At 48.2% G+C, this 25,000-nt stretch overlaps 10 protein-coding genes across 10 annotated transcripts in view; 6 read left to right on the top strand and 4 right to left on the bottom strand.

Moving 5' to 3' along the window:
* Positions 1-2,686, top strand: part of CNC00360 (protein phosphatase type 2C, putative) — a 2,985-nt gene extending 299 nt beyond the window's left edge. The window contains exons 2-6 of the mRNA XM_569418.2: positions 132-153; positions 490-807; positions 858-1,000; positions 1,051-1,576; positions 1,633-2,686. Of these exons, the coding sequence (XP_569418.1) occupies positions 132-153; positions 490-807; positions 858-1,000; positions 1,051-1,576; positions 1,633-2,279 (1,656 nt within the window). The 3' untranslated portion in view covers positions 2,280-2,686. The remainder of the gene's footprint in view (positions 1-131; positions 154-489; positions 808-857; positions 1,001-1,050; positions 1,577-1,632) is intronic.
* A 295-nt stretch (positions 2,687-2,981) lies between these two features.
* CNC00370 (polyamine transporter, putative) lies at positions 2,982-5,530 on the bottom strand. Its single transcript, XM_024656653.1, has 12 exons — positions 5,120-5,530; positions 4,964-5,065; positions 4,898-4,913; positions 4,753-4,844; positions 4,612-4,676; positions 4,498-4,553; positions 4,323-4,438; positions 3,932-4,251; positions 3,621-3,878; positions 3,442-3,538; positions 3,351-3,372; positions 2,982-3,282 (listed from the first exon to the last, which is right to left on the bottom strand). The coding sequence occupies exons 1-12, from the start codon at positions 5,387-5,389 to the stop codon at positions 3,119-3,121; spliced, it is 1,578 nt and encodes a 525-aa protein (XP_024512357.1). The 5' UTR covers positions 5,390-5,530; the 3' UTR covers positions 2,982-3,118.
* Positions 5,531-6,127: 597 nt separating this feature from the next.
* CNC00380 (expressed protein) lies at positions 6,128-8,620 on the top strand. The gene is made up of 9 exons (XM_024656654.1): positions 6,128-6,408; positions 6,505-6,598; positions 6,672-6,764; positions 6,822-7,028; positions 7,094-7,227; positions 7,309-7,583; positions 7,642-7,877; positions 7,963-8,151; positions 8,280-8,620. Exons 4-9 carry the CDS (start codon positions 6,914-6,916, stop codon positions 8,504-8,506), a joined length of 1,176 nt encoding a protein of 391 aa, XP_024512322.1. The 5' UTR covers positions 6,128-6,408; positions 6,505-6,598; positions 6,672-6,764; positions 6,822-6,913; the 3' UTR covers positions 8,507-8,620.
* A 211-nt stretch (positions 8,621-8,831) lies between these two features.
* On the bottom strand, positions 8,832-10,415 carry CNC00390 (hypothetical protein). The gene is made up of 6 exons (XM_569329.2): positions 10,359-10,415; positions 10,191-10,273; positions 9,664-9,755; positions 9,365-9,408; positions 9,104-9,195; positions 8,832-9,006 (listed from the first exon to the last, which is right to left on the bottom strand). Exons 2-6 carry the CDS (start codon positions 10,249-10,251, stop codon positions 8,990-8,992), a joined length of 306 nt encoding a protein of 101 aa, XP_569329.1. The 5' UTR covers positions 10,252-10,273; positions 10,359-10,415; the 3' UTR covers positions 8,832-8,989.
* A 529-nt stretch (positions 10,416-10,944) lies between these two features.
* CNC00400 (cytoplasm protein, putative) lies at positions 10,945-12,741 on the top strand. The gene is made up of 5 exons (XM_024656655.1): positions 10,945-11,124; positions 11,182-11,195; positions 11,260-11,593; positions 11,680-11,992; positions 12,087-12,741. The coding sequence occupies exons 1-4, from the start codon at positions 11,053-11,055 to the stop codon at positions 11,950-11,952; spliced, it is 693 nt and encodes a 230-aa protein (XP_024512323.1). The 5' UTR covers positions 10,945-11,052; the 3' UTR covers positions 11,953-11,992; positions 12,087-12,741.
* Positions 12,742-12,780: 39 nt separating this feature from the next.
* Positions 12,781-15,483, top strand: CNC00410 (hypothetical protein). Its single transcript, XM_569331.2, has 11 exons — positions 12,781-13,076; positions 13,273-13,299; positions 13,370-13,401; positions 13,485-13,515; positions 13,567-13,667; positions 13,745-13,933; positions 14,003-14,138; positions 14,209-14,398; positions 14,474-14,630; positions 14,693-14,875; positions 14,948-15,483. The coding sequence occupies exons 1-11, from the start codon at positions 13,050-13,052 to the stop codon at positions 15,273-15,275; spliced, it is 1,401 nt and encodes a 466-aa protein (XP_569331.1). The 5' UTR covers positions 12,781-13,049; the 3' UTR covers positions 15,276-15,483.
* Positions 15,484-16,425: 942 nt separating this feature from the next.
* Positions 16,426-18,774, top strand: CNC00420 (hypothetical protein). Its single transcript, XM_569332.2, has 5 exons — positions 16,426-16,771; positions 16,861-16,921; positions 16,987-17,430; positions 17,481-17,653; positions 17,700-18,774. Exons 1-5 carry the CDS (start codon positions 16,623-16,625, stop codon positions 18,304-18,306), a joined length of 1,434 nt encoding a protein of 477 aa, XP_569332.1. The 5' UTR covers positions 16,426-16,622; the 3' UTR covers positions 18,307-18,774.
* Positions 18,775-19,050: 276 nt separating this feature from the next.
* On the top strand, positions 19,051-20,718 carry CNC00430 (expressed protein). The gene is made up of 4 exons (XM_569333.2): positions 19,051-20,028; positions 20,085-20,266; positions 20,323-20,366; positions 20,427-20,718. The coding sequence occupies exons 1-4, from the start codon at positions 19,260-19,262 to the stop codon at positions 20,452-20,454; spliced, it is 1,023 nt and encodes a 340-aa protein (XP_569333.1). The 5' UTR covers positions 19,051-19,259; the 3' UTR covers positions 20,455-20,718.
* On the bottom strand, positions 20,573-21,653 carry CNC00440 (conserved hypothetical protein). The gene is made up of 6 exons (XM_024656656.1): positions 21,538-21,653; positions 21,450-21,478; positions 21,283-21,387; positions 21,210-21,212; positions 20,745-21,142; positions 20,573-20,682 (listed from the first exon to the last, which is right to left on the bottom strand). Exons 1-6 carry the CDS (start codon positions 21,603-21,605, stop codon positions 20,632-20,634), a joined length of 654 nt encoding a protein of 217 aa, XP_024512324.1. The 5' UTR covers positions 21,606-21,653; the 3' UTR covers positions 20,573-20,631.
* A 349-nt stretch (positions 21,654-22,002) lies between these two features.
* On the bottom strand, positions 22,003-24,293 carry CNC00450 (hypothetical protein). The gene is made up of 2 exons (XM_024656657.1): positions 24,072-24,293; positions 22,003-24,001 (listed from the first exon to the last, which is right to left on the bottom strand). The coding sequence occupies exon 2, from the start codon at positions 23,999-24,001 to the stop codon at positions 23,144-23,146; it is 858 nt and encodes a 285-aa protein (XP_024512325.1). The 5' UTR covers positions 24,072-24,293; the 3' UTR covers positions 22,003-23,143.
* Positions 24,294-25,000: the final 707 nt, after the last annotated feature.

A 25,000-nucleotide genomic window follows, 5' to 3' on the forward strand; every position in this document is an offset into this window, starting at 1 on the left:
TTTTTTTCGCTCGTGAGGGTGACGTGACGTGTCGCTGACGATTATTACCCTTTATCACTTCATTCACCACAACTGACCGACATTTCATCTGTCGCCCGAAATTTGCTTTATACACGTTTTGCCATGTTCAGGGTCAAACACTCTCTGAGCCTAGTCAGTATATTATATTCGCTCTGTACAGACTTTCCGCTGACCAGCTTGTCACTTCTTTCTTCTTGGGCCGATTATTACAATCTTTGTCACACGACTCCGCGAACCGCGTTCGCCCTCTGCCTACTCACTAATTGCCTACTATTTGAACCTGCAATCACTATACGCGTATCGAATTGGTCTCGTCACCGGTCTAATCCGTTCATTCGTCACCATTGCTATGTTACCATGCGCGATGTCAATATCGTATCGCTCTTAAACTCGACTGTGACTTATTGGACTATGCTATCTCTCCGCGGCCTGCGCATCACGATATGACCGACTGCTTTGGACGATCAGTGACTGAAAAGCACACCACGGATGTGGTTCGAGGAAAGCAATTCTGGGTGGGCTTGTCAGACATGCAAGGGTGGCGTATCAGCATGGAGGACGCCCATTCCGTCCACCTTTACCTTCCCCCGAGCTCCGACGATTCCAAACCTCATAGCCCAGCAAGTGACGTTCCGGCTCAACCTGAGGGTTCTACCGTCACGAACCACAACGAACCCGAAGTCGCTAATGCGATGTTTGGTGTGTTTGACGGACACGGTGGCCAGACAGTAGCCAAGTTTGCGGGCACGACTTTGCATTCCCGATTGTCAGCTTTGGATGCTTATAGTGGGTTTCATTTATCTCTCTTGGAAGTTGGGGGAAGCTGATTAGAGTAGAGTCCGGAGATTACATAACTGCCCTTACCCAGGCCTTCATCAAAACCGATGAAGATCTCCGAGCAGACCCATCATTCTTGAACGACCCTTCTGGATGTACCGCCGTCGTGGGTCTCATCACGACCGACGGCCGTATCATTGTCGTATGCCTTTTTTTCTATCAACCTTAATTCTCTTTCTGACACGCCCGTAGGCGAACTCTGGTGATTCTAGGTCAGTCCTCGGCTACCAAGGACAAGCCAAGGCTTTGTCCAATGACCACAAGCCTACCAATGAAGAGGAGACAGCGCGAATAACTGCCGCTGGCGGATTTGTCGAGTTTGGCCGAGTGAACGGTAATCTTGCCCTTTCTCGAGCCATGGGCGATTTTGAGTTTAAGCAAAACTTTTCTCTTGCCCCCGAAAAGCAAATTGTAACCGTCGTCCCCGAAATTATTACCCACGAACTTGATGGCGAAGAAGAGTTCCTTGTGCTAGCTTGTGATGGTATCTGGGACTGTCTTACCTCTCAGCAGGTCATTGACTTTACTCGACGTGCTATTGCCAATGGTGACCCCTTGGGTAAAATCTGTGAGAACATGATGGTCAAATGTTTGGCCAAGGACTCTAGCACTGGTGGAATTGGTTGCGATAACATGACTGTGGTCATTGTCGCTTTGTTGAATGGTAGGACACCAGAGGAATGGCAAGCTTGGGTCAAGGAGCGTGTCGAGCAAAAGGGTGAGTCACACCTGCATTTATTGATAGGACCCCTGGCACTGACAAACACCGGGTAGTTGGCCACGATACCCCCGAATCCATTCCTGACGTCTTCCCCCAGAATTCGGGTCCTTCCAATAGCGGCTTCGCTGGCTCAGGCTTCCGCGTCGCAGGCGGCGCTGGCGGTCTCGCAAACATTGCCAGCATACTGGGAGCCTCTGGTATCACCTTCAGACCCGCTTACGACAGCGATGATGATGATGATGGTATTCAACTAATGGGAGATGGTCCCGTTTCGCCCGATAAGCTCTCATCACCCGGTCTCATTGATAATGAGGCTGTCGAAGGGGGGACCAAGCCGAAGGATGTCACCGGTCAGCTTGAGAAGGAGGAAGAAGAGACCATGTTTGGCGGAGAAGGCAAGAAGGGCAGTGTGAGATTGCTGGACGAAGATGGAGATTCTAGCATGGACTCTGATGATTCCGACTCTACCACAACGGGCAATGACCCCGCTCCTCAACCTATTCCATCATCATCTCACCAAGCCACCCACTCCCCCATCCCTCCCAATTTTTCGTCCATCGGTTCTCCTACGGTGCCTACCCCGCAAGAACTTCAGGGGCTGCAAGCGTCCAACAGGAGTGAGCCCCAGGGGGATGCGTATTCCGATGCCGTCAAGGTTGAGGGGCTGATGGACAAGAGCGAGAGTCCTCTGAATCTTTAGAACGGCACGCAAGTTCAGGGTTCTTTGAGAGGAAAAAAAAAATAGATTTCTGAAGAGTTGTTGGAAAGAAGGGCAAAGGGAGCTTGTTGTGTCTGATAATGCTTGGATGGTTCTCAAACCGGATTTCATTTTGGTTAGGAGCTCCTTGGTATTAGAAGATATGCTTCTGCCGCCTGTTCTGGTTTAGGCGAACGAGTGCAAATCGAGTCCAAGGATCGATATTCTCTTTTCAATTTTAATTGTGAAATATACCCCGTCTCAGCCTTCTTTCTCCGTCATTTTTTTATTAATTCTTTGTGTGCTCAGAGCTTGGAGTGCTTTTTATACTACTCTATACTCATTTAACTCTCGATCTATCTATCACAATCAAGGGTGGGTTTGGAAATGCATTGTATGTGTAATGTCTCGACGTCAAAGAACGATCGTTGCTGAATCGTCAATGGTTGACAACTGTGTGTCGTCTTATGTCGTCGTCTTATTATGTACTGCCATTCGTGAATTCGTGACCTAGCAAGAAACGTTCGTATGTACATCGAGGACTGCTAATATTCATGTTGAATCATCAACGGGACCTTGAGGTGTCTGCCTTTTTTTTCCTCTCCTCCGCTCAGGCTATTACTCTCATTATACATGACCAACCATTGATTCCCAGCGACTACTGGGTGTTCGGCATATGCATGGTTGACTTAACCAAGCCACATACAAATACAGTTTAACATGCATCTAAAAAAGTCTATGTATTTGCTCTAAACCCAAATTGGCCTGCCTGACAGTCCGTTCGTACCCTAGTTATCCTAGAGGCCAATCCCAGGCAAGCAACAGAGCTAAAAAGCAACATGCTACTCTTCATCATTATAGTGCATAGCGCAGTATGGCGACCTGTCTCGGACGACCTTGCCTCGGTAATAGAGATACACTGGGATCGGAATCATCAGAAAGGAGACCATTGACAAGAGAAATAAAGCCCATTGGTTTCCCATGCCTTTGAACATTTGTGATGAGACTGGAGGAAAATGGTCAGGAACTGGGTCCGCACTTGTAATGTATTAGGTGTAAGAAAAGGGTGCTCACATAGAGGGAAAACCGCGCCGATCTGAAAAAGAGGAAGTAAGTTATAAAATACTTGACGAGCGAATAGAGCGTTGGACGGAGGACCACGTACGATATTACGAACGAAGACGACACCGCCCAAAGCACTTGCCGAATAATGAGCATACCCGTCAACGACGTAGTTCAGAATAGCGGCAAGAATGATATAGCTATTCAAGCTCCTCATCAGCCATTGTCCTCTCGATTTTTTCATTGGATGAATCAGTTTGAGGGGGCAAACAATGTACTCACAACCCAAAACCGAACATGGTAAAACCAATGATAGGAGCGATCCATGGCAAGTCGGGATACGACGTCCAGGCTGCAACCATCAATCCCAGGGGCATGAACGGTGTTGCCCACAAAGCGCTCCACCATCGGGCTTCCGGATCGCCGCGACCTTTGGCCTTACTGGCTTTGCGGTACCAAGCTTCTTGGAGGGGAGTTAAGCAGAAACCAAGAAAAGAGCCGACGACATAAGCTCCGAAAGTGAGGTTGACCACGCCAGAGCTACGTCACTCAGTAACATGCAAAGCAGGTCAAGGCGCCGACGGAAAACTCACTGGGTCCAGCCATGGCCATTGTTACCCGGCCCAAATACTAGAGGGAATGCTTCGTTACTCAAAAAGATCATGCCGTACACAAACCCATTGATACCCGCACAGAGATAAGTAATTCTCTCCGTAAACAAGAACTTGAACGGTCGGAAGATCGTGACTTTCCAAAGATGACCAGGTGCCTTTTTTGCGAGCTCATGCTCGCCGTAGAAGGGAAGATCGGTTGCTTCTCGCAGTTTGGACGATTTCCGAGAGAGGATGATGGTGGACCGGGTTTCGGGGAGGCAGAAGAAGATGACGATGAGGAAAAAGCCGAAAATGATAAGCTAAAAAGCCAGCATAATTCTTGGGTTAGCCAATGTTCTCGAGGTCCAACCATAGGCTATGTTTGACTCACATAGGCCCAGAAGAGCCATCTGAACCCTGCATTCTGTGCCAAAAACCCAGAGATGACATTACCCAAGGGCGGTCCGTCTGCGCTACTCAGAGCGTAGATAGCGACAGCATAACCAGCTGAAAGTACACTGTCGGTTAATGACTTCAATAAACACCAATCATGATTGCATTCCTACCTTCTTTTACCGCGAAGACGTCGTGCACAACACCACCAGTGTTGGCCAAGGGGGTTCTTTCAACGAGGATCAGTTATACGTACAAGATTATCGGATAATGAGATGGATACTTACGATCCCGCCAAACCTTGGATGAAACGGCAAACCAAAATAGTTGCAACATTTTGAGCCAATGCAAGCTAGACAAAAAAAGAGCAAATCAGTGACATAATTATTTCATCACTTGCGTACTCTTCATCAATTAGCCAAACTCACAGGAATCTGGAAGATCGTAAAAATAGTCCAGCTGACGAGATAGACTGGCCTTCTTCCCCAGTATTCGCTCAGAGGAGCGAGAAGCATAGGTCCTAAATGAGAGTAAAAATCAGGGCATGTCACTCGCGAGAATTGTTGTACTGACCGATCGCGAAACCAAGCTGTGGAACCTGTAAGCTGTGGTGCTGTTTGTTTAGATATGCTTACTCACCACATACAAACTTAAACCAACGGTACCGACTTCAGAACTAAAGCCCATCTCTTCCTCCATTTGCGCAATACCTGTACTATAGCCGGACACGCAGAGACAAACCTGTCAAAAGTGATCAGTATTTGGAGTAAATGGATGCTCACCATGGCAACTTACCAAGTTGTTCAGCAAACTTGCCAGTCCTACGATAGCATAACGCTTCCAGTTTGGCCAGCTTCTGGGATTAGTTGGGTCCCCTTTTGCACTCCTGATCAACAAATTCCCACTGTCATCCTTCTTCCACATATACGCATAGTTGTCAATGAGGAGCTGATTCTGCTCCTTGGTCAATCCAAAATCTTCGAACGCCATGTTATGGTGCTGAGACTCGTCAAAGTGCTCCACATCTTGAGGCTTAGCTGTTTGCCTCTCGTTCTTCTCAGTCATGACAACGAGGTCTGGCAATTTGGTTTTGGAGGTCAAAAATGGTTTAGAGCTAAGTCTTGGCCTACTACTTTATATTTAGCAGATAGCCATTCTGGGGCAGATTGTGGGGCAAAAGGCTTAAGTCTGGGGTATTTAAATTGAGAAGGGAACCGGTTTGTCATTTTCAAATCCACCTCGAGTAGATAAAAGGCGAAAGTGCGAGAGCGGTCGAAGGGTACTTATAATCCTTCGATGACAGTTGGCCTTTCGTTGTTGTGAAATGACGTCCCAAATTAGAAGCAACGTCGCCTGTCGTCAGGGAGATAGTGGGGCCTAGCAGGCGGCCATACGTTATATCATCGCTTGCCGCTGGCTGGATCTCGCTTCTCGCGGCAGGTGACCAAGAAACATCAAGTATTCGGCACGCTGGCAGCATATCAGTTTGGGCGAGTAACGAACACCTTGGAGCAACGACGCCATTTTCCATCCTTTTCATATGCTGGAAAAGAGCGACAAGCAGCAGCTCCATATGATATTAACGCTGTCGACTGGCTGCTGCAGGCCACGCATGCATTCCTGCTACCAACTCTCCCCATTTGACATGGGCAGCATATGCATAGGTCGAATTATTCCATGCTCTTTGGGTGGTCAGTCGCCGCTTCGTTCTGAATCTCGCGGCGCCTTTTTTTTACGTGTAGTCTCGGTCAAATCCGAAACGGAAACGAAGAACGTCCATCTCGCGCCACATCTCACTTCTAAAACAATGGTCTCTTTCAAGGTGTCTTTATACTCAAGGCCTACAGCTTCGAGCACAGCACCGTTCCTCAGCCATTTATCGTCCGCCGTCGCATAAGTTATTATTGCAGGCTTTTGGCTACTCACGGATAACTCACCCCAACGAGATCCGAAAGTTCGCTACCCACGTCCGTCATTATCGTAATCTACGCTGCTAATCGGCTCTTTATCAAGTCTTCAAGACCCTCACGATGTCAAGTTTTCCACAGTCCTTCACTTCTACCGTATCCCACTGGCAGGCCACAGTGAGTAGTAGTAGCGTATGCCGTTCTTATCTCAGGTACAAGCGGGGCCCGGCATCGATATTTGTTTCTGATGGGAAGACTCATCATTGATGCTAGAACCGCGGGAAATCATCACTCTTCGGTCACAACAAAGAGAAAGCGCTCCCGGGAGATGTGATTGACTATGTTATTATCGGTGCAGGTATGGCAGGTGAGCCATTCAAGACATAAGACATGGTCGTTATAAAGTGGGTGAAGATGCCTGATGATAAGTCGGTCCGTAGGTGCCTCCACTGCCTATTATCTCACTCGTCCAGGTGTGACAGACGGTAAGACTGTGGTCGTCCTCGAGGCTAAAGATGTAGCTTCCGGAGCCAGTGAGGAAATGTTCTTCACTAATAAAATATCTATTGACGGATCAATGTTGTGATCAGCTGGACGGAACGGCGGACATTGTGCCCCTTTCTCATTCGCCGCTCTGCCCGAATTAACAAAGCCACTCAAAAATGGATGATCTGGAATTGATATGGACGGGGCTTTGGACGTGTTAGATCTCGAGAGGCGGGTGTTAATCGAGGTAGCTGAGACGGTGGAGAAAGAAATGTGGGAAGTCGATTTCTGGATAGGCAAGAAAGTTGAAGGTATGTTTTGTACTTAGAGTCTACATTATACTGTGATAATGGTAAAGCTGATGGATATGGCATAGTGAGGATTAGCGAGGAGAAAGCTAAGAAAATGGACGAATGGTATAACAAGTGGCTCAAAGCGAGGGCTGCTGGAAAGTACAAACACTTGAAACCTGAATGGAAATGGATTGGGGATGCAAAGGAAGCTCAAAAGGTTCGTTTGCACGATCACATACCTCACCTCAAGCCTAATGGGAAAAAAAGAAAAGCTCATTCAAGTTGATCAAATGCTTAGGTCACCCGCATCAACGGAGCCACCGGATATTCTATTGGCCCAGCTGGATCTCTCCATCCCCACAAACTGGCCACCGCCTACCTCAGATCTGCACTCGCAACAGGCGAAGCCGAGCTTTACTCTTCGTCGCCTGTGCAAAAACTCACTAGAACAGAAGACGGTGAGCTTTGGCAAGTTGATTGTGGGAAGAGGGGCACGGTCAAATCGAGGAATGTGATTGTCTGCACTAACGCTCATACGCCGCACCTGTTTAAAGGGAGTGATATCGATGATTTGTAATTCGTGCAAGGGTCCTTGGCGAATAATATGAGCTGACATAGGACGGCACTGTAGTTTAACCCCATTCCAAGGCCAGGCTGCCAATGTCACACCACCTCCCTCATTCTCTGGCGAAAATTATCTCGATACGACTTATACCATGGAAGAAGGTCCTTACCTTATCGCTACCACTCATGCCGGGATTGTCCTCGGTCTGTCTCACGAAGTTGCAGTTAAGAAGGGTATCTTGGAGAAGAAGGACGTTTTTGGAAATGTCGATGATAGTTACGTCCAGCCGGCTGCCAAGAGATGTAAGCGGAAAACTTTCCATGGTCATAATTTTGCTCATGTTGGGTTTAACGAGCTGACGTGCTTTTTTTAACCTTTTTTTTGCAGGGCTCTCAGAGTATTGTAAGAATTCGTTCACAAACTGGGGTGAAGAAGCTCCGGGAGAAGGGGCCATGAGGTTCTGGAGCGGTATCATGTGTGCTACCAAGGACACTCTTCCTCTCGTAGGTCAAGTCCCTTCTGAGCAGGTACCAGAGGGGAAGAACGAAGGATTGTACATCGCTGCTGGCTACCACGGTAAGCCATTCCTTCGTATCACTTTACCGCGACGGGGATCTTCGCCGGCTCTAATCAACCTTCTCTTTCTTGTCTCTGCTTGTATCTTTTCTTATGTTGTTGCGCCTTGCCTGGTTGATCATCAAAAGGACATGGTATGGCCCGTATCGCACTCACAACCAAGTATGTCGTCAAGCTAGCCACAACCGGCGAATGGGACGAAGGCATGCCGGAGTCTTTCAAGATTAGTCAAAATCGGCTCGAAAGAGGTAGGACGGCACCTCCTTATATCACGGCTGTTGATAAGATTGGCGGAGCCACTAGTAAGATCTTGAATGCGGTTGGTATCGGGGGTGTGCAATCTGTCTGTCGTTAGCGGATTCCTTCCAGCTGTGAAAAGACTGGCGTTGTGTAGCAAGGTTGTAATATATGCTATGGTTATACAGTAGTGTAAGGAGAAGGATAGGTCATGAAACTCGACGCAATCGTTGTAACCAGGCAGAGGGGTCTGATGGTCAACCGGAGACAAGTCCCGTGCATTTTTCTACTTCCGTGTTTCAATTTCGCTTTTGCTGGACTTGTTCGACAATTTTGAGGCAGCAATTATTTCGGCCGCATATTTCTAATGAAAGTCGGAGCTTGTGTCTGCTTATCATACGATCGCATGAGTTCTAAATGTTTTAAGAAAATACACCTCCGCTGTACGGTCATCAACCTATTGCAAAGGAAATGAATAATAATGGCGACGCAGGCCATTTATAACACGAAACGGGGCTGTAGCACCAGGATCAATTAGTTCATGTTTCCTTTTAATGTAAGTCTTCCGTTGTATTACAGATGCATATTATACATAAAACATCTAGTAACCGCCAACCTCTGTAACAGAATCAAGCAAGGAACAATAATCAGCTATCCTATCGACAAGGACGAGGAAAGAGAGAAAGTGGAAAAAGGGGAGAGAGGAAAGACTCACGTTCGAGTTGGACTTCAATAGCGTCACCGTCTTCAAGATCGAGGTCGTTGGCGGTTTGATGGTCAAGAATTCGATGGCCGTCGAAAAGCAATCTGAAATTTATTTTACCCAAACGGGGACGATCGAGCGTTAATGGAGCATGGGAAAGGGAAATGGCGATCCAATGTGAGTTGTGAGAGGATGGGGATAACCGATAGACCAAGTAAATTCAAGTTGTCCGTCAGGACATCTAGCTTCATCATGGAGATGACGGATACGTACCGGATAGAAGCAACGTCAGTACCAACCCGGTCGGCGTAGGCACTCTGTATATTAGGTCAGCCATGTCAGCTTGATCCTTTAGTAGGTCAAACCTGAGAGTAAGAAAAAACTGGATTCGCCAAAAGGGAATGTGGCCTTGATCCAAAAATATTTGTGATCAAACATTTGGAACGGCTTTGGCCTTCTTAGGAGTCTCAAGATGTTCGCGCATCCTTCGTCTCTTCATGTATCCCCCAACGAAATCGCTCCCAGCTTTCACAACACATATATTATCCCGCCATACGGGGAGAATAACGCACCTTGAGCTTGTTAAGCTTGGTAGTCCTCTTAATCTTGAAGAAAACCTCCTCGTTGTTGGTGTTGGTGATCTTGATGTTAAGAGTGTTAGGATCTGCAGAGGTAGCCATTGAAATAAAGGAAAAGAGGAGAGATTTGTCAGCTTTGGCTCTTATCCTTATCTAATAAGCGGCCACGACAACGCCAGCAGCGATCAACTTTAACGCCGGGTTTGCGCACCCAGCTCGGTCGTTTCGTCTTGATTGGCGCACGACAATAGGGCATGGAGACATCGACACCAGTTCCATATCGTGAAGCCCGTAGCATCACCCTCCTTGGATGCCGGTCTCCACCTCCCTGATCCCTTTGTCAAAAAGCCCAATGCAGCTGAAATGCGAATGGCACAGCTCAACGCAAACGCAAACGCCAACTGCAGCTCCAGATCCAACTCAACGACCGTCCACTATTACCATGCAATAAAAGCATAGGATTTGACTTTTGCGCCTCGCAATAGAGTATAAGGAGATCCGGGCAGGAGGTTCGGGCTTACCAGCGGCTGGTTCTTCTGCCTTGGGCTTTTCCTCAGGTGGGTTGGATCCGCGTTCAGACATGATTTTTCGATAACTATCGGTCCTGGAAACATCGATGTCAGCATCACCACCAACATCATCGGGATTGAAGCCATTAGAATAGTCAGTGGTTGTAAGTGGGGACGCACGTTATTAGAGGGAAGGGTTAGGCAGTTCAATTACGGTTGAGAAAAAGAATGGAATTCAAGACTTCACTGGGCAGTGAATTGGTGGATTTCGCGATGGAACAATGCCGCCACCGCGACCGCGTGCTTAGATGGAGGCTCGATCAATTTGTGTCAACAAACGGAGATATTTTAGTTCGCGGCTTCGGGGAGTAGGTGTCGAGCCTATCCACAAGTATGATCATCTTCCTACTCTTGCGTGCCTTCTTCATTTCCTTCGCGCGCCTGAGACTTTCTTCAACTTGTATCGCCCTTCAACGATCCTCACATCACACTTGTTTTTCTGGGTTTGCGTCCGAATCGTAAGACCATCGAGCTCCTTGGGGATCCAATACTCATGTATACCAGCGGAAAGTGATGATGCATCGGAAATAGGCTGTTGTTTATAGTAGTACATATATAAGCAAGATTACAAAAACAATCGGTTATGGACGCGATTAAACCGTGGCATCGGATGATTCGGGCCGACGGGAGCAATTGCTGCCGCATGATCGGGGGATGTTCTGTCTCTTTTCCTCAGTTATTTACGTCCGCCCCCACGAATATATCTCTGTTCTTCTCGAATCTCTATCGAAATATTCATTTCCACCTCTTTACCGTCTCAAGCTTCCCTTTAACTACAACGACAAGCCCAAGGTTGACAAATACTCGAGTAGCGATGTCTTCCAAGCCTCAACAAGAATTGGCGGTACCCACGCACTTGCCTGACCCGGTCCTTATCATCGTCATGGTACGCCTTTTTGTTTGTTCTCTCAGCCTTCATGCAAAAACTAAAGTTTTGCTATAGGGCCCTGCATCATGGTGAGCCTTTCAAAGGCATTTCCGCTTTGCCTTTACTGACCCGGCCCCCCCGCTCCACTCTCAGCGGTAAATCCACCGTCGGCCAAGACGTCGCCGATCATTTCCACATCCCTTTTATCGACGGCGACTCTCTTCACCCCAAATCAAACATTGCCAAAATGTCCTCCGGTACCCCTTTGACAGACGAGGACCGTCTCCCTTGGCTTGCACTCATCCGTTCAACGGCGGAGAAGATGTGTAAAGAGCAGTCGGACGAGATTGCAGGGAAAACCAGGAGCGAGGAGGATGGTGGGCTGGGCAGGGCGGGAGTGGTGATTGCCTGCTCGGCTTTGAAGAAGTGGTATAGGGATATATTGCGAGGGGTTGTCAAGGCTGATCCACCTCCTGCTGAGGATCTTGTGAGTATTGCGTGTTGCTCGCTCCATTCCACTTCTTATTTTGTATGACATCAACCCCTGGCAAATGACTTATTTACAAAACATAGAATGACGCACTTCCCGACGATGCTCAAGTCCCAGCGACAGCATCTCTCAAAACGTACTTTGTCTACTGCTACGGTACCCCCGAACTCCTCAAGCAACGTATCGCCTCTCGAAAGGGCCACTTTTTCGGACAACAGATGCTCGATAGCCAACTTGCGGTATTGGAAGATCCGTCTGAGGAGGAGGGTGTGACTGTGGCGAACATAGATGGGACGAAGGAGGAAGTTGGGGAGCGGGCGGTTAATGGGATGAAGAAGCTACTTGGGATAAATTAGGGGAGTAGCCTGAGAGATGTCACTATCGGTTTTAGTTTTTGTGAGTCAGCGCCTTCGGGTTGAATCATCGAAGACTGGGGAGTTGCAGATACAGTAGGGTGGGAAAACCGAAAAGCGGCTGAGACGACTTGAAGCTATTGGCATTATTCAATTCAGTCAGCTACAACAGTCAAGAAGCAGGAAGGAGGCGAAGAACAGTGCTTGGGGCCGTTTTCGAACGGATGTCGGAAAATACTCATCGCCTAGCTGGTGATTTCATAAACTCATATCTTCTACACTGTGCGGTGTTGGCCGCCCTTGTGTATATCGGCGTGTGCGCTGTGCACAAGCTATCGAAAGCAGGTGGGAGATAGTGCTGAGCTGGTCGTGTGCTCGACATCATCATCGCACTTGTTACATGCTATACTGTGACGGTACCTTTCGAACGACTCCGCATCACGTAAGCCGGGGTGTCATTTTATACTCGGTGGCCACCGTAAACATAAATAGAAAGGAGGCACAGCCTGAGCGCGTCGCGTCTGGTCTTTTTGTTTGTCCCTGAGATAGCAGTCAGTCGAGGACATGAGAATAATGGAAGGTGTGTGAAGGGGCAGCTGGTCGTGTGGAGTATGGAGGTTGTATAGCTTCTTCAGACGGGTCAGTAGGGAGAGAGCATATATGTTCCACCAACGCTCAACAGTCTTAAAGCTTTATAAGAGCCCAAGGCAGCAGCAGTATAATAAGGAATCATTGCGGAAACACAAAATAAATCTGCGGCGCGCAGCTCATTGCAACGTTCGTTTTTCTTCGTGGCCCCCGCCTTCGGACAATGATATGTATATCCATTCATTTACTCTACTGTTGACTTTTGATACCAGTTGTTATCAGTATCCTTTCATTCTCCTCATCCTAAAAATACCCTATATTCTCTTTCAAAGCTATTTCCATTTTGGCCTGCTTGGTCGACCATCTTTTTCTCTAAACTCTATCTTGACGAAGGTCGATTCAGCCGTGAAGAATTGCTGTCAACCGTCGGCACTTGGAATATTCAAGCAAGGAATCTGAGAGAGTCGTGAAAACCGCTACAGCTCTATTAGCCATTCAGGAACTGAGCGGAGATGTCTTGCCCTTCTGACAACTCAACGGTGAGTACACAATGGACGATAATTACAAAAGATCAAGATCAATTACTGATTTGATGTTGTCCATACTTTTGTTCTTGCTTCCATCCTCATTCCTGTGCCGTCTACGACTGGTGATTATGCTGAACTACTGTTTGAATCTGGGTGATCGACGATCTCCGCTGGGTGGTATATTAATGCGGGCATCGACTATGAATAGGCTGTGGATGATGAGTTTTGGAGTTCGGTACGTCCCTTCATTTGTATCAATCTTAAATCGAGATGATCGACAAGAGCTGATCTCGATCTTCTTTCAGGATGGAATACATTGGGATGCCCACCGTATTGGGTAGGTGTTTCCCATTCCCTGGCACTTGCAAGGCGTCACGATCCAACGACTTGAAAGTTCCAGTGACTAACATTACCACACAGATGGGCTGTTGCGGGGGGCTGTGCTATCCTCGTAAGCCCTTTTTACTCTCCACTAGACCTGTATACCTGACAGCCTATTCAGACAGTTCTAATTACTCTTTTCACCCTCACCATGCATGCCACGCGGTACAAGCACCCTCCGGCGCAAAGACAAGTGATGAGGGTTCTCCTCATGCCTCCCGTGTAAGTTACTTTCTCGATCTACTGGCTTCCCAAACTCTCTCTGTTCTGATTCTCTCTGACCAATCCCGATCGCACAGCTATGCCGTCGTATCATTCTTCTCATATCGGTACTACAAATCCTACGAATACTATATCCTTGCCGAAACGGCATACGAAGCCATCACACTTTCTGCATTCCTCATGCTTCTCATGGAACTCGTTTCGATGGGTACGATAGACCTGCAGATCAAGTCCGTGCTGGCGGAGAAGGATAAGATGAAGTTTCCGTATGTCTCTTTGCTTTTCAACTCTTCTTTTTTGTTCCGTTTCTCCTTTGCTAATTATCGAAATTGTAGATTCCCATTTGGCTTTTGGCGATTCAGAGCGTCCAAGCCATACTTTTGGCATGCACTCAGTTTCAGTGTGATGCAATACGTTGTCCTCCGACCTTTAATCTCCATCATTGGTATCATCTGCGAATACTACGGCGTCGTAAGTAATCTAGCCCGACCTGTCCGTCCACTCCCGATCTACGTCTAATAACTCCTTTTGATCTTTCTAGCTATGTCCGGAAGAGTACTCCATCCATTTTGCAGAAGTGTACCTGGACGCGGTCGACTTTGTCTCAATCTCCGTTGCGCTGTACGGATTAATCGTTTTCTATGTGCTTTGTAAAGACGAGTTGAAAGGGAAGAAGCCTTTAAACAAGTTTCTGGCAATCAAGCTTATCGTCTTCTTCACGTTCTACCAAAGTAAGCTCCGTCTCGTATAATTTGTATATGGCTGCTCACTCTCCACTTTTTTCTTTTATTTTTATCACTCCCTAGGCTTCTTGTTCTCCATCCTCCAAAGTCATGGGGTCATCAAGGGCACTGCCATGTGGACTGCGACCAACGTTTCTGACGGTCTTTCTGCGCTTTGTACATGTGTCGAAATGGTCTTTTTCAGTGTCTACATGGGGTGGGCGTACAACTGGACCGACTAGTGCGTCTCATCCTACCTCTTGCGTCGTGAATGCTTACGTCGTTGCTTGTTCCGAATCATAGTACCGACCCGGAGAAGAACCCTTACCAGCGCGACACCAACTTTAGAACGTACCTGCAAGCCATTTGGGACACGATCAACCTTTCCGACTTTTGCTCTGAAATTTATCTTGCTTGCAAGTTTTTTGTCGATTACGCTCGAGGGAAGCCGGGAACTCGTTCGGGTGCTACCAAATTGCAAAAGACGTGAGTCTCTGTTTCATTTTCAAAGGCACAAGATTTTTATTTATTTCTTTATTTGCTGACTCGTCTCTTTAGTTTCATGCCGCATACTATTCCAGAGGAGAGTCAAGAAATGGGTATGATTGCCAGCTACAACGCTGGAGGCGGGTACGACAATGAATACGAACAAGATAAACACAAGCTCCAAAACAATACCAAAGGAGGGACAATCTTCTCCTCAAGCAAGCCTTCAGGGTTGTTGGAAGATAATGATTCGGGCGACGACACTTATGCACCCATCAGGTCACCGGAGGGTACAGCATATAGTAGAGTACGGGAGGGGCATGGGAGGGATGAGAGTGCGTTCGAACCGTGGCCACAGGAAAGGCCGACGGGACAGGAGGCGCATCGGCATCAGTTTTAGCCAAGAATAGAGCTTGGTGGGTTTGGGTCGATGGTAGAAAAATAAGGGATGGTAGCTGTTTGGAAGAAGAAGATGGAGATCATGGCATCCCCCGGGGGGATCCGGATATTGATACTTTTGGTTGTCTTTCCTCATTCATTGTTTTCTTGACGGACATGGGCAAATGGCATACTGCGAAAGTTACTGTATTGCTACAATAGATGCATTAGATTTCTTTTTCAGCCTCGTCGGAAGCATGGATTGGTAAAGCTGTTGGAAGACGTGTTTACAGTTGCTTCTTTCTTCATAGATCGCCAGTGATTGCCCGGTTATTGACCGGTGGCTGTACCAAAGTTTGGTCCCTTCGGTACAGGTAATTCACCATGTTACTTCTGCGAGAGAACAACAACTGCACCGTTCACTACCGTCGTGCATCAGGATTGTCCAAGCTCGGCGCACTGATTACCGAGAGCAGCAGAATTGATATGAAGGCTGAAGAGATCGACACAACTCGGTATGGCCACTCTGCCGCGGCTCGATGATTGTTGCGTGGAGAGAATTCTCGACGCAATAACAGGGAGGGAATGCAAGAATGAAACGATCGAGACATGGAAACTGCTGGAATGTTTGTTTGCGTGACATGCGCGATTTGGCATCTGGCAGTGATTGCCGTAATCGGGACTCCGTGGGGAGTAACTCAAGGCACAAGAATAACCCGATGGGTGTGCGCGCGAGTGGCGACGGAGCACCGAGGAGGAGGGCGGCAGTGGCGGCGATCACCGAAAGAGGACGGTCAGGGAGTGCTAGTAACCGAAACCTGGAGTGGGGAGGCCCGGAAGAGAGTACGCACTCCCTCTCTTTGCGTGGGGGAAAACGAACAACAGGCAAGAAGCATGGCCCCTGGCCGGCGTCGACTTCTCGTCACACTCCTCATTTGCGGCCGGTGTTCTCCGTTGTATTGCTCCTTATTTCTTGCCCTGCCCGTCTTCGTTCAAACACTGCCATGTAGCTTTATTATGCAACCACTGTTTCCCTGTGCATCGCGCGCATGTTATCCCCGGCTCGCTATGCTTAATCAATAAATTGCCTCTAGAACATCCCTGTTCGTCGCCAGGCGGCTTCTCCTGCTCCTAGGAGCAATTGCCGCGGCTGCCCCGCTTTTTTCCCTGTTCCCTCCCGGCCCGGCTATTCAACACTTGACTGTGCCATTTCTTGCAATTCAACCGGCCTTCTCTTTCTCCTTTCTTTTTATTTTTCACGTCATACAGTTAAAAGGTTATTACCAAGTCCCAGAAGGCCATATACCTCTGCGTGTATGCCCGCAGGCCGTTAAGCATCAGTCTCCACCGACAGCAAAACAACAACGACATGCCGCCTCCCGGCGTATTCACCTTTGACCAATCATCCGACGAGTCGCCAGAACTTCTTCCTCGCGATGCTCTCCCAGAGACGGAGCACATCCCAGAAGTTTCTATGGTGGAGGAGAGTACCGTCACCGGTGTCACTTTTACCCCCGAGTGAGTCTACAAACCGTGTCCGAGCTACCTGACGTCTGCGCACGTGACACCTGGTCACGTTTATTGATTGTGTGCTGACTGTGTCGCAGACTTTGGATGCAACGACGACAATGGGCACTACAAACACTTCGTAAAGAAGGTGTACGATCTGTACGTGTTCGAGTTTATAGCAGCACTTTTTCAACAGCAGCATTGGATCTGACCCAACCGTGCAGGTCCTCGATCTAGGTTGTGGTCCAGGTGCTCTTCTCGAGACTCTGGTCATGCCAGCTTCAACTATTTGCGAGCCCCCTATCAGAGAGAAGCCGTCTGAAACCCGTCATGCTGAGGATGAAGAAGAAGATTTTGATCATGAAGACGAGCTTTTCATTGGCCGCCTTGCAGGTATCGACGCCAATCCTGAAGTTATGAACCCCGCCCTTTCCGTCCTTTCACCTCATTCTGAAACATCGACATTTCCCCCTCCTCGACCCCGATGGGAGCCTATCACTACCGAGCTATGGCTCGGCGGACTCGAAAAATATAATGCGAGGCTTGAAGGTTACGAGGCGATTACGGCGTTGGAGGTGATTGAGCATTTGGATCCGAATGTGCTCAGTCGGTTTGGCGTGGTTACTTTGGGTACTTATCGACCGCGAATTATGCTTATCTCGACTCCTGTGAGTAAGATCTTTGATCCAGATCTCGCGTCATTGACAAAAATTTCTAGAACTTTGACTTCAATGCCAAGTTCCCCCAAGCCAATGGGGACTGCTTTGCCAAAAAGGGATTTGTCGACCCTACTGGAAGAACAGATCGGGTTTTTAGACACTCTGACCACAAAATTGAGATGACTGGTGCCGAATTCAGAAACTGGGCAGAGACCGCAGCTGCAGATTGGGGGTAAGTTTCAGAATTCTCGCCCTAGGCACCATACTAACTTGAACAGATACGATGTCGAGGTTTCTGGCGTTGGCAGCTCTTCTATTCCGTCATTCTACCCCAGTGATGACATCACCAAGCCTCCTCGACCTATCTATGCGTCACAAACCGCCATCTTCCGAATTGCAACTGGCATGCCCCTCCGTTCACCACGCTCTGTTCGCACTATGCAGCTCCCATTCACACCCTCCTCCAAAGAATCCTCGCATCCACACAAACTTGCAGGAAGATTTACCCTTCCAGCCACCGCTCCTGGTATTGGCCAAAGGTCATCCCCCGAGGAGGTCAGAGTCAAGGTCCGAGAATTCTTTACAGGCTCTAGCGTGAATGAAGTGTCACTCGAAGAACTTTGGGGTGTGCTTGACATTGCTGGCGCTTGTGGTGGAAGTAAGCGATGGCTAGTTGGAAGCCTTGGAGGGTATGGAGATTGTCCTGCTCTTGATGCGAATGATGAAGACGAGCTTGAATTTGAGGTTAAGAAGGTGAAAGGGGTGGGATTGTCAGTCCAGTGGAGAGAATGGACACCGAGAGCGGAAGAGAAGCCGAGAAGTTGGGGTACGCCTGTACAAAACGAAAGCGAGCATACCTCTCCCGCAGCTGCTCAAGGGTGGTAGCAAAGCTATTACGAAAGGAGGCGATAGGGCCATAAGAGCAAAGAACGAATATGTGAAAAGCAGGCATGGTGTTGAAGAACTGTAAGAAAACACCGCAAGCGGCAGCAGGGAGAAAAAATTTAACAACATACCACCCATCACTCATCACTCATTTCCTCAGGAATTATGTCTGTCTTTTTAGTAATATTTTCTTCTTGTTCGCGTTAGTCTCAATTAGGGTATCAAAAGGAGTAAATGTTTATACGTTTGCCCACTTTTCTGTAAACCTGGAGACGGTGGCCGACAACAAAAAGTTGCTTGTGGGCACTAAATACATGTTTCGTTAATTCAGAATTGTAAACCATCTGGTATGCATGGTTTATCTGTCCTGCAGCATTCGGTGTGTATGGGACGAGTGTGGTTTCGACCGAAGTCTATCGATGATGTATGGGGAATTGTGTGGGAGCGAACGAAGCTATCACGAGTGAGCTGCTGGTATAATAAGCGCCGTTGCTATCAGAGTCCTTTCTTCTGCCCACGACGATTCCTGTCTCTCCCCTATCTCCTATTATTGATTATCCCTGCATGCCGCCTGCCGCAACCCTACAATAATAGTACACGTCTTCCCATGCGTACACCCTCGTTCGTTGTTGGGAAGCGCGCAGCTCGGGAGACTTGGGGGGGTGTGAAGGAGTGGAGGTGGAGGCAGCTTATTACACATTTGCAAACCCGTCGGATATCGTCATTTATTTTGTCAGCGCCTGCAGAAAAGTAATAATAATTGATCGCCAACCGATTTTGGGGGATAAAACAATCCATTTATCTGAAGGTCTTATCGCGCAACCTGCCCTTCCTTCGTGGCCCTAGCAAACGCCGTGCGAGGCATTACCCACCAAACCCCATCATCTTATAACACCTCCTTGATTCCCGACTCCAACGCCCCTTCGCTTCGTTCGCTCCGCTCTTATCCGAACATGCCTCCATCTCTCGTCCTCTTCACCACATCCCAAACGCCCCTCGCTGTCCGCTACCCACACCCTCGTAAACCGATCCTTACCGTTCCGCCACTCTTACACCGCTCCTTGCACAACGCTCTTGACAGAGACCAACCATCTGCGGCTTTTGTCGTAAATGCCGGAGACGCCGGAGGTGTCGCACAGGGGACGTTGTACATCCCCAACCTAGAAGAACTGGCCAAGCCATCACCTTTACCGGTAGCCAACGGCCATGCCGCTCCAGAATTAGTACATGACAATATCGAGCTGACTGTCAAGGTCCATCTAATCGTTTCTCCTACATCCACTTCACCTGCTTCTGCCCGAGCCGAGTGGGTTAGCGAAGCCCTGCAAGTTTTCCGAAAGGCAAAACGACTCCCCCTGCCAGACAACCTGCTCATAGGCTTCAAGGGTATTGATTATCGTGGGATAAAGACTGCCACCGGTGCTGAGGCGTCAGTGACTCCTAATACCGAGATTGTACCTGCAGAGCTGGAGGAGGAAGTGCTCAAGGTTTGGGAACGAGTTTTCGCGGAGCGAGGTAAGCTTGTCAAAGAGAACGGCAAGTTGGGAAGTCTGTATGCCCCTCAGGGGCTGTTGAAGAAGCTCACAGAGAGGGAAGGTGAAGGGCGTGTCAAGGTGAATGCGCTTGATACTCCGGATTGTCACCATCTTCCAAAGGATTATACAGGATACGCAAGGAAGAATGGGGTTGAACTTTGGGCAGGTGGTGGAGGTGAAGGCTCCGGTAAGACTGCACTGTTTTGAACACTTGTGAGAACTGTCAACTGAACGCCTGCATAGATCCGCTACCCTCAACACACCTTCAAAATGTCTTGCAAGAATTCCTCCCTGCAATCCGCAAGATCATTCCCGAACAGCAAGCAAAGGAATTTAACAAGCTTGACAATCCCATACCTTTGCGTCAAGACGGATTGAAGTTTGAAGATGTTGAGACAGGCGTGCAAGTACGATGGGTTTTGAGCGTGAGTAGTCTTGCTTGTGTCTTCACAATGATGATCCGACTAACTCATATAATCAGTACACTGTTCTTTCCACCACCAGGAACGTTGTCGAGGATAAGGGGTGAGTATTGCAAGCGCCCGTCTTGTATTGAAACATCAGCGAGACTGACATGGGCCTTAGCTACATCGTGGCAGCCGACCTCGTGTAATAGGCCCTTTTTAAGGTCCATCAGACTTTAAATAGACGGTTATCTTGTCTTTCCGGTCATGTCAGAGTGTTGGTGTTTAAGCTGTGGATAATCCCAAGCTGGGAGGAGTTGTCATCTAGGGAAAACTCGGTTGTTATTTACATGGGAATGTGGTCACTATGCATGGTGTACATGGGCTTATATAAGGCAATCTTTTTCGGCTTGAAGGGAAGCAAGGAAATGTACCATCTATAGACTCTGCGTCAGCTCTTTTCAAGGTCAAGGAAAAATCATGTATCTCAAATGCCCACAGTTTGATGTCTCCGCTCAGCCTCTTCTTTCCCAAAAGCGGTCTTCATTCTATCCTTCACTTTTAACAACTTTTCCTCAAAATGCGCTTCTGCACTCTTGCCTCCAGTATCTTCATCTTCCACCAATACCCGTTTCGTAGCTCCACTATAAGCTGCACACCTCAATATACCAACCGCACCGATAGCGTCCAGTCTGTCTGCATCCTGGACAGCATGTAGTTCCAAACAGTCTTTCTGCCATGTCCATTTGCCAGCTGCCAGAAGAGCGGTTTCAGCAGTGTAAGAGACGGCAGGGATGATGGAGAGGATACGGTCGATGGTTTCGTCGGGGATCTGAAGCTGGAGAATGGGGAAGAGCAAGTCGGGGAGAGTTGGGGATCCTGGTTTTGCGTATTTGTCTGCAAAGGTGATTTGTTAGATTTGTTAGATGCTATTACTGCCATATGCGATGTAAATCAATCGTACAGTCTATATAGTTGAAAAAGGGGCAGAAAATATTAGTATAGCCATGCGTGTGTTGCAGCGGCCAAATACTCGCCAGAAAGATCATGAAAGAGAGCAGCCAATTCTACTATCAGCAAATCGGGACCATTGTCCATCATGGACCTTGCTATTGTCATCGCCATCTTTCGTACTCGGTCCACTTTTTAATTATCAAAGGACGATTAGTCCCATGACATTGGAGACAGTGCACAGTCAACCCACCGTGTGCCCAGTCATGCGAAGGGTCATATCTAATACAGATAGTTCAATGCCATTAGCAACAACGAAGGGGTAATAACGGATGACATACTTGGCCATGTGAGCTTTTACGAGCTTTTCTGCGCGACCGATGAGGTCAGAGTAGGCAGAGGTGGTCATATCGAGTATTGGTTGATGAATGAAGTACAATGTTGAACTTGGGGGAAAGCTGGACGAATTAGAGACGAAGGATAGCAAAGTTACATACGACAGACCGGCGTCACCGACAGAGGGTCGCGTCGCGTCGCGTCGGTCTGTTCAAGGTAGTGCAGTCAGCTCGACGCGTTGTAGCGTAAAACCCCTAAAGTCTCCCAAAGATATGCATCCATTAGGTTCTGTCGGCCTCCACCCATGATATCCAAGGCTGACGACAGACTTTACGACTGTAAAGGCTGCTAGGGAATATAGCCTGCCAAAGGTTTGCTTGGCTGTGGTTGTCATACATAGTACCTACTACATATCATACGATGGAAGCATCCTACTATGTATCTGGGGACGGATAGATTGGTATAGTGAGTGGTAACAATTAGTCAAGCTCGGCTCTCATGTCGAGCAGGTTGGTGTTGCAGATACAGTCTTGCTGTACTTGCGCTATAAAGCGTCCGCCTATAAGGCTGCATATACGAAGATAGATTATATCTAAATAAGGAAAACACCACAGGTAGCTAGCCTAGAGTGAACTAAGTAAAAGAAAGTAAAAGTACGAGTAATAAGGTATCCATTCCACTCCAATCTCCGCTCCTTGACCCCTGCGGTAAGCAGTATCTTTCCTCATAAGAGGAGCATGGCCCCTCGAACTTCTGACTACAAAGTCAGCTGACCAAGCTTGGTTTCTTCTCCTATTGCTCGTCAGAGGAATGGCTATAAAGCCCTGAGGCTATACTAACTATATGCATAGGCCATCTTTTCGGGTTGAACGGATATAAACGTAAAATATGTAACCTAGCGGCTCGAGCAGGCTCACGATCTCCGCCGTTAGCTCTCTCTGGGGTTGTCCTCCCCAAGACAGGGGTGATGCTCCGCCCAGTGACTTCCTTGGCGGTCGGAGTGGTTTCAGTATTCTCTGAGGGGGAGCTCATTTGAGGTCTTGATGCGCTGTTGAATGGAAGGGAAACTTCTTTCGTTTATAGGCGGCAGGCCTAGGAAACATGTCCTGCGAGTCCTCGGACCAAGCAAAGGTCCTCGGCGAGTAGTCACAGTAGTATCCCATGGCCCTCAAGTTGGCGAGAGCCTCGGACCTATAGGCCTTCCCATACTTGGCGGCCCGAGTCTTGGCCTTCTTCACCGCCTCTGGGGAAGCATCTCGGTGAGCGTACCAGTAACGGTAGCGAGCGAGCTCTGGGTGCTCCTGGCTTTCTACCAGCTCGAAGCGCATCCACGCCTGCTCGGGGCGAAAAGACTCGATAAAGTCGATCTGGAACTCTCCTTGGGCATGGCCAGGCCCAAAGAACTTGGGAACTCGATTCTTGTCTCCAGTTTCCGAGTTGTAACACGTGGCCCTCTGCCCAGCTCTTTCAAGGATTTGAGGAATGGTTTAGGGTTGATCCTTGGACTTGCAGAAGATAATCGCTTGCGATTCGGGTCTTCTGGGCTTCCGGAAATGACAGATGAGCTTTTGAAGAATAGCAGGCAGATCGTACTGTTTGCTGCTAGACTTGTCAATCACGTGGGCAGGTAGGTACAACCGTCACAGGAATGACAACTTGCGCGTTGAAGCGTATGATAAAATTCTCCCATATGACCACTTGGTTCTTGGCAACCAAATGATCCTGCTCATGGCAAGGTGCTGAAACTGTTTGGTGGAAAAGGGGGTGAGCCTGGTCAAGCAAGAGAAACCAAGAGTTTTGGATCAGACGAGAGGTTAGAGGAGGATCGCGGGGAAGCGGGGAATAGGTGGGTTGGTGACCCCTCTTGAATGGTACACTTTGGACGCAAAGGTCGCACTGGCCAGCATTTAGGGTGAGACACGTTGCCTCGGTCCCATCCATATAACTCCCAATGGTCAGCCTACGGCAGACGTTGTGCTGCATCCATTCCTTAAGAAGCCTGTTCCCATTAGGAGTGTAGAAAACTGCCGTGTTGAAGGATCCAGAGAAGACACAGACCTTGAAAAGATGCCCAAGTCGACCACCTCTACCACCACCCTGGATAACTTCGAAAAGATCCCAAGGATCACCCAAGAAGTACACCACATCAATATTTGGCATATTGACGCCAGCACCAAGACCGGAGGTGGAACAGAGAAAGTCGATCTGGGACTCTCCTTGGGCATGGCCTGGGCCAAAGAACTTGCGAACTTGATCCCTGTCCCCAGCTTCCGAGTTGTACCATGTGGCCCTCTGCCCAGCTCTTTTAAGGATTTGAGAAATGGTTTCGGGTTGATCCTTGGACTTGCAGAAGATAATCGCTTGCGATTCGGGTCTTCTGTGCGTCCTGAAATGGCAGACGAGCTTTTGAAGAACAGCAGGCAGATCGTACTGCTTGCTGTTAGACTTGTCGACAAACTTTGGCTTCATCTGTACTTCGTAATTGAATTATTTGGTCAACTGATGTAAACAAACTTGCCAGTAAATGTCAGTTACTCACATCGCCATTGGGGGATTGATGGGAATCCTCATCTCTGTAGCTTCGGAAATCCAAAGGCACTGGAGAATTTTGAGCATGAGCGAGGGAGGAAGGGAGGCAGACACAAAAACTTTCGGGATTGAATATGCGGAAAGTATCCTCAGAGCTGGCATCGAAAGGCCTCCATTCAGGTGATGTCAATGCCTGACAAAGTTTGGTAGTGCCGGTAAAGCATTAATTAGGTTGTTATTTTCCGTGACCGAAGGAGATGGGTGTGAAATAGGGGCATAGTGTTTCAACTACATCTCGTAAGGATGATAGAATTCTTCACCGTTGACTAGAATGATGTTGATGCTAGGAGGATTCATAGGTATTGGTCTATTATTTGTTTCATAGGTTTGGAAGGAAACATGTCTGATGTGCTTCTTCATACACAGACCTTCCCTGTCCATGCACATCAGCGACTATTCTATCAGAGCAAGTGGATTAGTACACTAACAAGATGAGACCTACGATTAAATCCACCTCGACGCCCGCGACGTTACCAGCTTCGAGAGCCCACTGGGAGCATTACGACTTATAAAGATGCCGCAAGCTTGTAAAAACGCGGTCGAAGCTTTCCATAGGATGACGGAATTCCTGTCGAAGCCTGAAAACTTCCAAATTTATACCGATGACGACCGGTCAAAGATGGTAAGACTAGATACCAAGACGAGACTTGTCAATACGAGACCTTGTTTGATGTGTCGAACATACGAAGATTTGTCTTTGATTGCGATATGAAGAAATTTAATAAGATAAAGCGATAAGGAGGTAACCCCCCTGGCGATACGCTTGCACTGGGAACCCAGAAGTGACGATAGTTGATTGTACATGTCCTCAAGGAAAGCGACTCATCAAAAAAGACGGGCTTGGAAAAGCTCGCTAAAGTGTAAAATATGTCGCTCTAA

This window comes from Cryptococcus neoformans, assembly GCF_000091045.1.
Source record: "Cryptococcus neoformans var. neoformans JEC21 chromosome 3 sequence".
Taxonomy (NCBI): Eukaryota; Fungi; Basidiomycota; class Tremellomycetes; order Tremellales; family Cryptococcaceae; genus Cryptococcus; species Cryptococcus deneoformans.

What these genes read in the sequence shown, in the direction of transcription:
- CNC00370 (XM_024656653.1), bottom strand. Translation starts at nt 5,389, where the DNA reads ATGACTGAGAAGAACGAGAGGCAAACAGCTAAGCCTCAAGATGTGGAG. An exon ending in GATGGCTCTTCTGGGCCTAT is followed by an intron (nt 4,252 to 4,322) that starts GTGAGTCAAACA and finishes CTGGCTTTTTAG; the next exon opens with CTTATCATTTTCGGCTTTTT. An exon ending in AATGGCCATGGCTGGACCCA is followed by an intron (nt 3,879 to 3,931) that starts GTGAGTTTTCCG and finishes TGAGTGACGTAG; the next exon opens with CTCTGGCGTGGTCAACCTCA.
- CNC00380 (XM_024656654.1), top strand. Translation starts at nt 6,914, where the DNA reads ATGGACGGGGCTTTGGACGTGTTAGATCTCGAGAGGCGGGTGTTAATC. An exon ending in GATAGGCAAGAAAGTTGAAG is followed by an intron (nt 7,029 to 7,093) that starts GTATGTTTTGTA and finishes GATATGGCATAG; the next exon opens with TGAGGATTAGCGAGGAGAAA. An exon ending in CCAGCCGGCTGCCAAGAGAT is followed by an intron (nt 7,878 to 7,962) that starts GTAAGCGGAAAA and finishes TTTTTTTTGCAG; the next exon opens with GGCTCTCAGAGTATTGTAAG.
- CNC00390 (XM_569329.2), bottom strand. Translation starts at nt 10,251, where the DNA reads ATGTCTGAACGCGGATCCAACCCACCTGAGGAAAAGCCCAAGGCAGAA. An exon ending in GGCAGAAGAACCAGCCGCTG is followed by an intron (nt 9,756 to 10,190) that starts GTAAGCCCGAAC and finishes CTACCTCTGCAG; the next exon opens with ATCCTAACACTCTTAACATC. An exon ending in CCAAGCTTAACAAGCTCAAG is followed by an intron (nt 9,409 to 9,663) that starts GTGCGTTATTCT and finishes CCTAATATACAG; the next exon opens with AGTGCCTACGCCGACCGGGT.
- CNC00400 (XM_024656655.1), top strand. Translation starts at nt 11,053, where the DNA reads ATGTCTTCCAAGCCTCAACAAGAATTGGCGGTACCCACGCACTTGCCT. An exon ending in CACCTCCTGCTGAGGATCTT is followed by an intron (nt 11,594 to 11,679) that starts GTGAGTATTGCG and finishes TACAAAACATAG; the next exon opens with AATGACGCACTTCCCGACGA.
- CNC00410 (XM_569331.2), top strand. Translation starts at nt 13,050, where the DNA reads ATGTCTTGCCCTTCTGACAACTCAACG. An exon ending in TGGGATGCCCACCGTATTGG is followed by an intron (nt 13,402 to 13,484) that starts GTAGGTGTTTCC and finishes ATTACCACACAG; the next exon opens with ATGGGCTGTTGCGGGGGGCT. An exon ending in GTTCTCCTCATGCCTCCCGT is followed by an intron (nt 13,668 to 13,744) that starts GTAAGTTACTTT and finishes CCGATCGCACAG; the next exon opens with CTATGCCGTCGTATCATTCT.
- CNC00420 (XM_569332.2), top strand. Translation starts at nt 16,623, where the DNA reads ATGCCGCCTCCCGGCGTATTCACCTTTGACCAATCATCCGACGAGTCG. An exon ending in GGTGTCACTTTTACCCCCGA is followed by an intron (nt 16,772 to 16,860) that starts GTGAGTCTACAA and finishes ACTGTGTCGCAG; the next exon opens with ACTTTGGATGCAACGACGAC. An exon ending in ACCGCAGCTGCAGATTGGGG is followed by an intron (nt 17,654 to 17,699) that starts GTAAGTTTCAGA and finishes TAACTTGAACAG; the next exon opens with ATACGATGTCGAGGTTTCTG.
- CNC00430 (XM_569333.2), top strand. Translation starts at nt 19,260, where the DNA reads ATGCCTCCATCTCTCGTCCTCTTCACCACATCCCAAACGCCCCTCGCT. An exon ending in AAGTACGATGGGTTTTGAGC is followed by an intron (nt 20,267 to 20,322) that starts GTGAGTAGTCTT and finishes TCATATAATCAG; the next exon opens with TACACTGTTCTTTCCACCAC. An exon ending in AACGTTGTCGAGGATAAGGG is followed by an intron (nt 20,367 to 20,426) that starts GTGAGTATTGCA and finishes CATGGGCCTTAG; the next exon opens with CTACATCGTGGCAGCCGACC.
- CNC00440 (XM_024656656.1), bottom strand. Translation starts at nt 21,605, where the DNA reads ATGACCACCTCTGCCTACTCTGACCTCATCGGTCGCGCAGAAAAGCTC. An exon ending in GTAAAAGCTCACATGGCCAA is followed by an intron (nt 21,479 to 21,537) that starts GTATGTCATCCG and finishes TATCTGTATTAG; the next exon opens with ATATGACCCTTCGCATGACT. An exon ending in CTGAGCGGAGACATCAAACT is followed by an intron (nt 20,683 to 20,744) that starts GTGGGCATTTGA and finishes CAGAGTCTATAG; the next exon opens with ATGGTACATTTCCTTGCTTC.
- CNC00450 (XM_024656657.1), bottom strand. Translation starts at nt 24,001, where the DNA reads ATGAAGCCAAAGTTTGTCGACAAGTCTAACAGCAAGCAGTACGATCTG.